This window comes from Lampris incognitus, chromosome 1 (genome assembly GCF_029633865.1).
Source record: "Lampris incognitus isolate fLamInc1 chromosome 1, fLamInc1.hap2, whole genome shotgun sequence".
Lineage (NCBI taxonomy): Eukaryota > Metazoa > Chordata > Actinopteri > Lampriformes > Lampridae > Lampris > Lampris incognitus.
Window position 1 is genome coordinate 38,686,181 of NC_079211.1, and position 13,924 is coordinate 38,700,104.

Sequence of the window (13,924 nt, forward strand, 5' to 3'; positions counted from 1 at the left end):
TAATGCATTCATATGGAGCTTCAATGCCAGCGAATACAAGCAGCAAAATATTCAATTATGGAAGAGATGTCTTTAATTAAAGAGGGTAGTCACTGAGGGAATGACTACTTCGCATGGAGGGATGTGAAAATAGTCAACTCTTCTGTGTGTCGCAAGCACCAATCAAGAAACTGTATTGAGTGGAGTAATTATATAATAGTGGTTTCCATACAGCACGCTGCATATTTGGTATTAAATTCAAATTTTACACTGGCAACATGATTTGAAATACAGTGCCAATTGAACAGTTGGTTCAAGCTGAACACTGCAAAAAAAAAAACCCACAATAATTGTCAAAAAAATGTCAAAATACATACATTAAAATGAATCGAAACAAAACTTTCTTGGAGTCACTCCAACTAGGAGGATGATAATATGTTACTTTACTCTCCCCTAGATGGACGGACACACACACACACAATGAGATGATTTACATTTTGAAGAGACACTGTTTTGGTCAACCAGTTAAATGTTAAATAACATTTTCAAACTGGCTAATTTTGCACTTTTTTTTTCCCCAGCCAAGCATGGACATCCTGAAGACAAAGGTGAGAGCTTTTTATAAACCTTTTTATTTGTGTAATGCATTAAATTTCCCAAAAGTATGATTCCGTTCCATCAATGAGACAATTCTACAGTGACTGGGCTCCACACAGAGTACATGACATGCATATAAGGAACAGAAAATATAGCATAAGAACTCATATTACATTCTCAACCTCTGCACCCTGAAATAATTTTCACCCTGAATTAAAAAAAAAAAATCCTCTACTTTCAATACATATGTTATTGTTATCATTATTACTACTATTATTATTTTAATCATTTTCCCTTTTTTCATTCATTCCTTTCAACTTTATCATGGTTGTTATTCAAACAGTAGTTCAGTGAACAGCAGTTTACATGGTTGATAGCAGTTATTCCTTAGAAACCTTTTTTTCGGGGGGGGGGGGTTTCCCCCTCCCCCTTTTTCTCCCCAGTTGTATCTAGCCAATTACCCCACTGTTCCAAGCTGTTCCGGTCACTGCTCCACCCCTTCTGCTGATCCGGGGAGGGCTACAGACTACCACATGCCTCCTCTGATACATGTGGAGTCGCCAGCCGTTTCTTTTCACCTGACATTGTTTCGCCAGTGTTTAGGTGTTTTGCCAGGGAGACGTAGCACATGGGAAGACCATGCTATTCCCCCCAGTTCCCCTTCCCCACCGAACAGGCGCCCCGACCGACCAGAGGAGGCGTTAGTGCAGCGACCAGGGCACATACCCACATCCGGCTTCCCACCTGCAGACACGGCCAATTGTGGCTGTAGGGCCGCCCGACCAAGCTGGAGGTAACACGGGGATTCGAACCGCTGATCCCCATGTGGGTAGGCAACGGAATAGACCGCTACGCTACCCGGATGCCCCAGTAACCACGTTCAACTGAGTGTTTAACGGTATTTATTCTAGTGCAAATGCCATAAATTGGAATGTATTCAAAGAGTTGACTTGCTTTTCACAGTAATGGTTGTGCTCACAGCTTGTGCCGCGCTCGCCCGACATCCCCCCATCCTCGCTTGACCTCCGCTGGAACAAACGGGAACTTGGTGCGAAGACGAGCTACTTAATGTGCTGTCATTAGCAAGGGAAACATGTTAAGTCATGTTTCTTAGATCGAGTGGCAGGAGTCTGCAGAGTCATTATAAAAGACTAACAAGGTAAGGTAAAAATCTAAAAATATAGGTAAATTTTAGGCCATAATAGCAAACAGTCAGATAGACAAGCCAGGCCAAGTTTGGAGTTGGACACATGATAAAGTTGAAAGGATCCTATTATCTATTTTTCCTTTTTTTCTTTTCTTTGTTTAGCAAAAAACATTGTAATCATCACAAGCTCAATCACTCCTCGCTGGGAAATCCCATCACATTGCATTTCATAAAATTACATTTGAGAAGTAAACATGGGCAGCATGTCTCCTACATACTGCCAGTACAAATCAGTCAACATGAGAAATATCACCAACCCAATGGAGAGTTGTGTCTGTGTGACTTTGGATGGATGTTGGGATCCAATCTGTTTCTCAGTATTCTAGATGTTCCTGACAACAGAAACTGACTTGATAATCCAGTCTTTCAACCAAAGCCTCTCAGGCCCGAGTCTTCACATGAGCACATTGGACCCAAGCAAGCCTTGGCGCGAAGACATTTTGTAAAAACACCAGGCTGTAATTTATTGAGTTGTTTCACCTCTGTGAAGCTGGACCTCTCAAAATCTACACTTCATCTTTGGCTCCTCTCATTTGCTCCAGTTTTGCGGTTTTGAATTCGGTTAAAGGATTAGGAAAATAGGTATAATCGATTTAAAAATTAATCCAACATCTCACCTCCCACTTAAATTTCATGAAATATAAGTGATGGATCAGCTCGTACTCATCGATCATTTAATACTTGAGGCTCTATCTAAGATACAATAGACCAGCCGAGAGGCCTCATGAATACATCATAATGTCTCTCCACAAACAGTTTTCCACACTATCTCAAGAAACCAAAACCATGTAAAACAGCACGCCACACAGACACAAGCACATATATGTGAAAGATGTGTTACCAACAACCTGATGTAAAGACAAAATGAAATTAGCCCTTTGCGAAGGCAGTTCACATGCCGTGATGGAGCGAGACACGTCCTACCGAGAGTCTATTTTACTTACAGAGGAGTTATGGCTGTCGTTCCTCAGAGGCAAAATCTTACTAAAACTACTTTGCAACATCACTGACCCATGGGTTACCCTGGACTTGGGGGCATTTTTTATTTTATTTTCTCTGCATTTGGAAAGAGGTGAAGACTCAATCCACCTGATGTTCGTGAAACTTGCCCGGTCCAGTTGGGTGAGAAGAACCGTGGGAATTCCTTTATGAGTTTGAAAAGAGTATATAATCCAACAGTAGTAGTAGTAGATATAATCTAAGGAAATTCTTCTGAAAAATTAAGTGTCTATAACAGGGAATACTGTGCTAGAGGAGGTCTGCATCATGATGGGCTCCCTCACAGGTAATGTGCACTAACTCTTGACTGGCATGCATCTCAAGTTTATCTTCATACGAGTGCATTCCATTTGGCTATAAAACAGCGCTACATGGATGACATAAGTAATGCATCATTGAGATCCTCGCCAACATGGGTAGTGTGTTTATAGTGGCGAGCATTAAAACTGCATCAAAATAAAGGTCTCTGCAGGTAGGTCTCATATGTGGAGACGTGCTTGCATAATGTATCAAACACAGAAATCAAAAGTAATCGTACATCTACATTATCAAAAACACAAATATATTAATTACAATATATGTTTTTTTTTCAATTGCACATACCCCAGTCTCTTTCCTATACCCTTGAAATCAGAATCAGATGGTACTCCACTTTAATCCAACAGTCACATCCCAAAACCTCACGAGCTCAGACTCGTATCAAAGTTGGCTTCTTTCGCTTCCTCGCAAATCTCAACACAAAGCCATCCAACTTAAGACAACAGTAAACATCTACAGTAACGCTTGACCGGAGAGCTCGGAAACACAGCTAATCTTTCTGGATCCCAATGCACAGATTCTGTTGCCTGAAGAGTACTACAGAAACAGGAGATTGCCCCTCCCCCCCATATTTGGCTATTTGGTGTATTCTCTCAACATATATTTTGCATGCTCACAATTTTGAAAGGAATGTGTTGAGTAGTATTTTTTCACACATGGCACAGCTAGGGAGCCACCCTAGCTCAAATATGTGCACAAACTAGTTTAGACACTTTTACATAGTATAAACAGGGACTATATGAATCAACAACATGGTCCAACATCACAGACACATAGAAAGACACACGTATAAACACACTTACACAAAGTACATGTGTACATTGAAACAATCATAACAATGGCTTGGTCGTCTTTTCCTACACATATTTGCATGTACAGTCATATGCACGGTTAAGGATACAGGAACGATGATGGTTTACAAACGGATATGCAAATATCTCTCCTACTTTATACAGAAAACAAACATGAGACGATTCAGTGTTGAAATACCCTCCTCTCATCATTTTGAGTAATTATTGCAATCTAAATAATATGGCTTTGTCTAGTGGAAAATCCTATCTGAGCTAGAAAAACAAAACAAAATGAAAACGAGAAAAAAAGTTTTTTGTAGTGCTTATGATGACTTCATTAATCCTATTACAATCGCTAAGATTATACTATGTTACAAACTAATGGAACAATGTATTTACCATAGATTGCCAGACAACTAGCCACCTAAAAGCCACCAGATTGTTAAGGAATAACTATCTCTTGTCAAAAGGACTCTGGTTGATAACCAACATGCTTTGTCTTATCAATAAATATCCACATAGTAAAGATTGTTTCACTAAATAGAGGTTGTTCTCAATTACAGTGCATCTATTTTAATACTAATTGACAAATCACTATGATATTTCACTTTAAGAGATGTTAAATGTGTGGGGACGTCATTATAATGAGGAGGCCTGCACTGCTAGTAATATGTATAGTAATATTATAGACCTGCCCCACCAACCAAGGGTCTCAGGCCCAGTCTACAGGTGAATAACAAACCATTTTAATATTTTTTTTTACATTTTTTTTTTGCCATGGAGCACCATTTAGAAACCAGCTAATATAATCTCTTTTGACAAATTCTTTGTTTCAGTTGGGCATTTTGGTGCACATGACGAACTGAAAATTTTTCCGTCACTTCTGTGAGGTGCACAATCAAATTCTGCACACTTATCTTCATTTCTGTGATAACAGTAAATAGAAAGGTCGCTCTACTTTCTTCTTTGGTCTAGATGTTGATGAATTCGGACTTAAGCGGAGTTCAACTTTGCTATGATTTTCAACCTGAGGGGGTAGGTTACCTTGATTTGAGTAACCATAAATCATTAATTTTTCTCCCTCCAAATAATACGGCAGCAAATTCAGGAAAATTCAAATAGGCTAATGCAATGCAAGAGCACTACAGGCATATGCATTCATACGTGAAAAACCGACTAAAATGTGTCTGAATTCTTATAAAGAAGTTAATGGAGTCCATATATTTCGGCTTAACAGCAATCACTTAACCAAGTGCTTGTTGTATAGTCTTAGTTTTGGAAGGTGTGACAGGAAATGACATCATGTACCGTACCGGCTACCCCCACTGTATCCCAGTGGTCAGTGCTTTGATTGTCTACGAGGACCACATTTTCTAACATAATGAAGACTAATGTATGACCTAGCCATTGAGATGTGTTCATCACAATCGCACAACCGAATGTGGGCGATAAAGTTAAAAGAAAAAAGAAGAAAAAAAAGAGACACATAACTGTTCCTTTTTCCATACATCAATTTCAACAAAGTTAACTGAAATCAATTTTTCAATTTTACAAATTCTATTGATAATTCAGTTATCAAATCATCTGTCTGCACATCATTATAATAAAAGAGGTCAAGATCTGTCTGTATTTTGGCAAAGTGGCAGTCTACATTACTTTATGTTCTCACATATCCCCACAAGGAGCAAAGAGCCATAGGTTTTTAAAGGTTTTCAGAAGCATGGGGCCTTATGAGCACACATCATAACTAATTATAATTTGTTTAAAACAGTCTTGTGGACTTGGGATGGTGATTTCTGATGTTCGGCTGCTGATTCTCAGAGCAGAGTCTGGGGGTTTCCAGAAGAAACAACAAGGCCTCTGGAAATGCAGGCCCACATTAAACCAAATACATTATTCCAAAAGCGTCTGACGTTATCGCCTTGAATATGGGCCTACATGCTATTGACAACTGTTCACCTATTTAACCTAAAATAACACCCTCATTTACAATTCCTCAGCTAGAGGAGATGATATGAAGGCACATGTCCTAGAATCACAAACATAACTACTGGTTAAGTAAAGAAAAAAACCAAACAAAAAAACATAAGAAAAGGACTAAGGTCAGCCTTATGGGTTCTATAAAAATAGAAAACAGGCAGTGGAAATACTCCATTGATTGGGAAATGTGATGGAAGTGTCCTTAAAAAAAAATCAAACAAACAAGAGGACACTCCAAGGCATCCTCTTCACACTACTTCCCATTCATCACACCAGTCTAATTGCAAGGGATGACCAATTAATGGGGGAAAAAAAAGTCTGATCCCGACAAGAGTGTGGTACCAGAGTCTGGAATGTTTCAGAGCAAATAACAAAGAGATGATTGTAAGAAATGGGCTATATATACGTATATATATATATATATATATATATATATATATATATACGTGTATATATACGTGTATATATACGTGTATATATACGTGTATATATGCAATGGCAAAAACAAGACAGAATTATGTAATCACCTCGGAGCAGGATTAAAAAAAGAAAGAAAACAATGAACAGCAAACGTGTCCTAGAAAGGCAGTGTGTAGCCTCTAACAGTTTGGCAAGAACCCCTTCCAATATCTTTTTACCCCGAAACCCCTTCAAACACTTTCTAAATCCAAATCTACACACCCCACTAAAACCACGTCTCACACACACACACACACACACACACACGCATCCAAAGACCAAGCTGTTGACCTCTAGTTTAAGCTCTACCCAAAGTTTCCCTTCTCCATTTCCCTTGTAGCCTTGGGCATGCCAGAATAAACCCTGGTTTGGGGTGTGTTTGTTTGTTTGTTGTTTTTTGTTTTTTTGTCTTCTTTTTTTTTTACTTCTTAAACATGTCCTGTAGTGGTCCTGGCAGGAACTTGAGCACAGTGTCTAGAATGCTCTCTTCATCATCCTCGTCATCGTCTCCACAGCCTGTTGGGATGGCCTTTTTGGGGCGCGTCAGTGAGCCCTCGCATGCCTGCTCCATGGCCGCTTTCTCCTCAGCCTCCTTCTCCTCCTTCTTCTTCAGTCCATACTGAACGAAGAGAGCAAAACAGGTGATATAAGGAGAGAGAAGGCGATTGGGAGAGGGATGTACAGGTAAGATAGCCTTGCAGGTCCAGGCTTACCGAACAGGATTGGTGTGTGGCACAACAACACAACCCAAGACTGAAAAGTACAGCTTTTCATTTGCTTGGGAAATGATGAGACGATGATGCAAGAGCTTCTCCAAACATTAATTTGTAACCTTTTGTGTTCCACTTTCCATTGCGGTAAATTAAAATTCAAAAATTCCTAATTCATTTTCAGACAGATTGAGTTTGCCTTTGTTTTACCAATAACAGTTCCAGATCCTTAAAGGTGCTATGTGTGAGATTTCAGATAGTAGAGTAATGGTGTCCTGAGCAGAGAATGACGTAAAACTCCCTCTGTGTGTGTTGTCACCCAAGTCTCTCTGTTATTTTGGAAGCCGGTCTGGCCGCACGTGCACGTTGGTGCATGTGAGGTAGCTAGCGTTAGCAGGATAGCAAGCTAATAATTAATGTTATATGAATTTAGATCACTCGGCGGATCGAAGAAATGCTCCTTACCAAGTTGAATATGTTACTAATGTCAATAAAATAACTTGGTACTGTAAAAAACAATATTCCAATTGAACTGAACAAAATCACAGCCCAGAACATGGGGGGGGGGGGTGTTTTGGTTTGGTCTTAGACGTGGGTGTGTATCATATATAGCACTTTTAACTGGGCATAGCTGCATATCACAGTCTTAGCTTCCAGATTTTCATGAAATTCAGCAGTGTTAAAACCTCAAATTTTAAACATTCAATTTTCAGCTGTAGTTAACACATATTTATTATGAATGAGAAAGAGACTCGGTGTATGATCAGGATTACCATTTTGAAACCTTCCTGAGTAGCAGAATGAAAGTAATTCCCAAGCCTGAGACAATATAAGATTGGCTAAAATTAGATAATGAAGACATTACCAGTGACGTGGTCCTCCCTATAGTCCCCGGGTCCTATAGTCCCCGGGTCCTATGTTCCCCGCTTTGTATGAGACCGGGGAATATCGGACCTTTTTGTATACAGAGGGCCCTATATTCCCCACTTTTCCCCAAAAGGGTCCTATGTTCCCCGTTTTGTATGTGCAGGGGAACATAGGACCTTTCTTTATAAAAAGGGTCCTATGTTCCCCTAGGGCACCCGGGGAACATAGGACCCTTTTTATAAAGAAAGGTCCTATGTTCCCCGGTCAGCAGGTTTGACGCTGTTTGGCGCAAAAAGTGCATTTTCAATAATGCATTATTTAGGGCAGATTATTAAGAAGACAATGAATCATACGATTTCTATTTTTATATCACAAAAACGAATTCACAAAGTCCAGGTTGGCTAAAGTATGTGGAAACTTTCGACACTACACCAATTTCAATTTATTAGGCTATAGCCTACATTTGGGCGCATAACCCACCCCGGTAGTTCTCTGATATTTATGCGCGAAATGTGTCACTTATCGAGGAAAATGCTCCTCGCCGAGTAGGTGAGCTGGCTCGTCTGTGTCTGAATGTAATATAGTAAGCCTGTGCTCCTTGGGCAATTGTACCCGGGCGTAGCTCAGCCGGTAGAGCTCTCGCCTATGGATCGCAAGGTCGTGAGTTCGATCCCGGGTGCCGCCAACTCAGCGTATGAGTAGCACATTGTGCGAGAAGTGCTGGGAGCTGAGGATAGGTGTTGTGTTCCGTCCTCAGCAGTCCATCTCCCAGAGGTCTAGTGCATTGTACCAGGGATAGACTCCTGCGTAAGCTGGCTGATACCGACAATAGGCCAATTCTGACCCACTTCTTCTATGTTCGCTAGAAAGCCATCGTTCCCATCATAACCACACCAGCTTATTGGGAAAAGCATCTGACAGATATTAGATAGAAACCATCTGCTCAGTAAGGCCCTTTAAGCATCATAATTGTAATGATAATAATAATAACATAATAATAATGACAATAATAATGACAATAATAATAGCCTAATAATAATAATGATGATGATGATGATGATAATAATAATAATAATAATAACAATATAGCCTTATATTAGAAATGCTAAAAATTGGATAATTGAAATATTTATAATTATAAAGTAGGCTAATATAGCATGGTAATAACAATAAAATAATAATATCTGCCTGGTCTCTTAAGATTCCAAGATGCTGTATGCTACAGAAATAACGGGACATGGGCCTAGGCTAATGAATACGCCTTTTTGACAAAATATGAATGAAAGGCTAATCAACAACGCTAAAGCTGAATCACAAAACACATATTGCTCGAAAAATAATTTATAAATAGCCAAATGCACACATGATTTCGAGTTTGGAAATATTTAAGACTTGTCGAGGATGTGTGGTCATCTGCACGCAAGTTTCCTGGCGTTCTAAACCACATGATCAAAATTCACTAATGTCTAAACCGCCCGCCAACTTGCAACAATTTGCAACAATCGGTTGTTATCGGTGATAACTCGTGGACTCACTGTCATGTGCTTACTAGCCTACAAGAAGACAAACAATGGCGATAGTTATGGATGGTGATCGAGGGGGCAAAGTGTTGGTACATGAGAACTTCAGATATCAGAAGCACCGCACCAATCAAGACACCATTAGATGGAGGTGCTGGAGGTGAAACTGTAGAGTGCCACTGATCACAAATAGATTTGAAGTGGAGGACGTGGATGCTAACATTATTGTGCACGATGTTGGGGAACACGTGCATCCCCCTGACGGAGAAATGGTGCACCGTGCAGAATTCCGACAGGGGGTGGTTGCAGAAGTTGCGAGGGAGCCAACAGTCCCAATCAGAAGGATCTATAATGCGCAAAGGGTCCTGCAGCGTCGGCAATGTCAAATCCAGGGTTTTAGCCCCTCTTTGCTGAGTAGCCTAATGGACTAGGACTACTCATTTTGATTTTTTGAAGAAGAAAAAAGCCTTAACGTTAGCCTAGTTAGGCCTTGGAGATTTTTGTTTTAGACCATGCCTTTTCTGGGGGGCTTCTGCCATAGACCAACCCTTTTTCAGCCAAGCTTTTACTAGAAGCATTTTGTTATTAATAGCCTATTATCAGCATTACTATTGATAGTATTATGCCTGCAATTGTTATTTGTTATTAGGCCTCTTTTATAATTAGGCTATTATTATTATTATCATTATTATTATTAGGCTGTAATTATTATTATTATTATGTATTTATTATTATTATTGATATTATTGATATTATTACTATTACTATTATTATTATTATTATTATTATTAAAGAAGAACATCAAAGGATGTAAGGTAGCACTCATCAAATGAAAAAAAGACACAATTCTCTATTTTACCATTTCATTGTTTGGCATCAGTCATTAACTTGGCCGGGTGGTCTTCTTCAGAAACCTTAATGACTGATGCCAAACAATAAAATGGTGAAATAGAGGACTGCCTCTGTTATTTTTTTACCATTTGGTGAGTGTTACCTTACATCCTTTGATGTTCGTCTTTGATTCATGTTTTTGGTTTAGCACCTCCACAAGCCTTTAGTTTTTTGAGAAGCACATATTATTATTATTAGGCAATTAGCCTATTGTGTAAGGTAAGCGGCCCCCGTTGATGGATACTTTGTGCTGGTCCTAAATTTCAAGTCCTGGTCTAAGTTCTCTGCCTAAAAAGTTCATCATTAAAGTCTTTTTGAAAGAAAGTCTGCCAAGTGATTTAATATGGAAAACGATCTGCAAAGTAACAAGAAAGTGGCTGAAGTGTCCAGTGCTGTGCAAATTGAACTTTGAGCGAAGGTGGAAATGGCTACTGGTTATACTGGTAGGTGGGCCTACTGCAAGACAAACTTGCGTTGATTGCCGACTGTCCATGCTGAGCCGGAGAGCCAACTAACTAGGCCTACTGCAGTAAATATTGGTAAGAAATAACAATAAAGCAAATTACAGCCTCCTCTAGGCCCGATTTGGATACGCACTCAAGGTGGCCTGCGATATACAACAGCCAACAATGGTAATACGGCCTAATTTAATCAGCGGAGGAATAGATTGTCGTAGCCTACATCTCAGCCATGACCCCAGTTTTGATTATTTTGGACCCGTTAAGGAAATAATTTGCAAAAAGGGTTCTAAGTTCCCCGGGTTGTTCCTCGGTTGGCAATAGCGGGGAATATAGGACCCTTTATTTGGAAAAAGGTCCTATTTTCCCCTGGAAACAGCGGGGAATATAGGACCCTTTTTCCAAAAGAGGGTCCTATGTTCCCCGGTGTCTATTGCAACGGGGATTATAGGACCTTTTTAGGGGAAAACGGGGAATATGGGACCCTTTTTTTTCGAAAGGGTCCTATGTTCCCCGATCGGGGAACATAGGACCCGGGGAATATAGGACCCGGGGACTATAGGCACGGCCCCCCAGTGACACCATAATGTGTTTTATTTTGATGGTATTGATCAAGTTTGACACTGTATATTTTCTTGGGTAAACATCATTCCTAAAAATATCAATCAAAATGATTCATTATCAAAATAAATGTATTATCAATCTCTTTTTGTACTAAAATGAGACAGGGGGTAGATATTGAAATCAGGAATTTAGTATTATAATTTGCTTCCATCATTTTACTTAAATATACTATACGTGACCCTGCATATGGATAAGCAGTTTGGATAATGAATGAATGAATATATATATAAAACTTTGTTAAAAGAAACACTCAATGGTAGGGAAAGTGCTCAACAAATAAGCAAGATAATCCAATGAGTCAAGTAAATTCTTTATGAGACAGGCTTGACTCACTGGATTTTATATATATATATACACACACACACACACACACACACACACACACACACACACACACACACACCCACACAAAAAGCCCTGTGATGGACTGGTGGCCTATCCAGGGTGTCTCCCTGCCTGCCGCCCAATGACTGCTGGGATAGGCTCCAGCATCCCCGTGACCCTGAGAGCAGGATAAGCAGTTTGGATAACGGATGGATGGATATGTACAAATAACAACCTACTTTCTTGATGAAGAGGGATGCATGATGGCTGATACAAAATATTCCCAGATGACAGGTGTGACATTTCTGCAAAGTCAGAGTATTTTTTCTTACCTTGTCCCTGATGGTCTGCCGCACTTTTTCCCTCTCTGCCTCCATACGGGCATGTTTGGCCTTCCTCTCCTCCTCCTGCTGCCTTAAGGCCTCCTGTCTCTCCTCTTCCTTTTTGGCTACATCTGGATCCTTCTCCTCTTCTCCACCCAGCATCTTACCCATATCTTTGGTGGCCCCTGGAAGGAGAAGGTCACACATGGTATTGGGGCTGAGAAATATCCGACTTGACTGGAGGGTGAATTGGCAGTAGTAGGGTTTTCCCTTGATAATTCTTGTCAACAATAATCAATTTGTAATCCTTAATTTAAAAACAAATTGTTCAGGGGAGACCGCTGATGGAACCGTGCACCTTTCCTGTAGTAGTTGGGGGTTAAATAATGGGTGCTGCCTGCTGCACGCTTCAAATAAAGTGCCGACAAGGGTCGGGTGAGGGGGCGTTGGTGGTGTGGGAGGATACGCATCTAAATTTTTTTGTAACTTTTCAAAACCAACACTCTGAAGTCTACTTTCTGCAGCGACTGGCCATATCAGGGCTCCACTTTTACAGTAATGTGGCCATCTCTGAGGGTTGGACTTGCCATGGGCCAACCAAGATGGGACACTTTATACATGCTTTTGGATGACTAAAAACAAGCTGTTGTCACATAGTAGTATTAGCAAAATTATATTCAGTGGCAGATCTGTGAGTTATTCAAAAGTCAGTGTTTAGTAACTTTTCATTTGTAAGGCAGAACATATTTGCTACCCCATGTTTGCTCAGCTTATAGCTTTTGATCGACTGTTGTCCAACATAGTATCATGTCAACTTCTGGATCTGCATTCGCTCGCATTTCATGTTGCGTTGAGTTTTAATTACTGGTTAAACAAACAAATTGCAAACTAATGGATTAAATTCAGCCAATCCTAGGATAAGAAAACAAGCTGCTAATGATGACGATGAGAAGCTGAGGTCGTAACATCCACAACAGAGCACACACCGCTACACCCAGCACCGTCATTTTCCGCTGCTGATATGAAAAACACCATACTCGGGCAATTCTGAGGATTATGTGTCAGCGGGTTTCCCTTAAGATCCTCGAGGCGGAGGCAGTGTCTCGGAATACAAAGCATGAGAAGAAAAAGCCAAGTTGGAAAGGCCTCAAGAAACCACCGACAGAAGATGACACCGTTCCTCTTTTGGTATCAACCATCTGCTTTCTCTTCCTGTCCTCACCGCAGCGAATGGATTTCTACCCTTAGTGTGGGTTATAGGTAAATCGCCATTGGATAACCCTTAATAAAGCATGAAGAACAATTGTCTGCTGTAGTATAGCAAGGGGTAGATGCAAAATCATGGATTTAATTAGGGGGGCATCTTTTTTTTATTTTATGTTTGGATTTTTTTCCCCCTTTTCTCTCCGATTGTACTTGGCCAATTACCCCACTCTTCTAAGCCGTCCCAGTCGCTGCTCCACCCCCTCTGCCGATCCGGGGAGGGCTGCAGACTACCACATGCCTCCTCCAATACATGTGGCATCACCAGCCACTTCTTTTCACCTGACAGTGAAGAGTTTAACCAGGGGGACGTAGCGCGTGGGAGGATCATGCTATTCCCCCCAGTTCCTCCTCCCCCCCGAACAGGCGCCCAAACCGACAAGAGGAGGTGCCAGTGAAGTGACCAGGACACATACCCACATCCGGCCTCCCACCCGCAGACACCGCCAATTGTATCTGTAGCGAAGCCCAACCAAGCCGGAGGTAACACAGGGATTCGAACCTGCGATCCCCATGTTGGTAGGCAACGGAATAGACCGCCACACTAGCCAGACGCCATTAGGGGGGCATCTTAAATGACCATAACCGTATAACAGCACTAATGCAGGATAGAT

The 13,924-nt window shown here is 40.7% G+C and overlaps 2 protein-coding genes across 2 annotated transcripts in view; one reads left to right on the forward strand and one right to left on the reverse strand.

Moving 5' to 3' along the window:
- slc25a48 (solute carrier family 25 member 48) overlaps positions 1-6,931 on the forward strand; it is a 47,692-nt gene extending 40,761 nt beyond the window's left edge. The window contains exons 7-8 of the mRNA XM_056282365.1: positions 561-587; positions 6,776-6,931. Coding sequence (XP_056138340.1) covers positions 561-587; positions 6,776-6,808 — 60 coding nt within the window. The 3' untranslated portion in view covers positions 6,809-6,931. The remainder of the gene's footprint in view (positions 1-560; positions 588-6,775) is intronic.
- Positions 6,752-13,924, reverse strand: part of LOC130114488 (complexin-2) — a 31,606-nt gene continuing 24,433 nt past the window's right edge. Inside the window, exons 2-3 of the mRNA XM_056282371.1 lie at positions 12,057-12,232; positions 6,752-6,949 (exon numbers count right to left, since the gene is read on the reverse strand). Of these exons, the coding sequence (XP_056138346.1) occupies positions 6,752-6,949; positions 12,057-12,232 (374 nt within the window). The remainder of the gene's footprint in view (positions 6,950-12,056; positions 12,233-13,924) is intronic.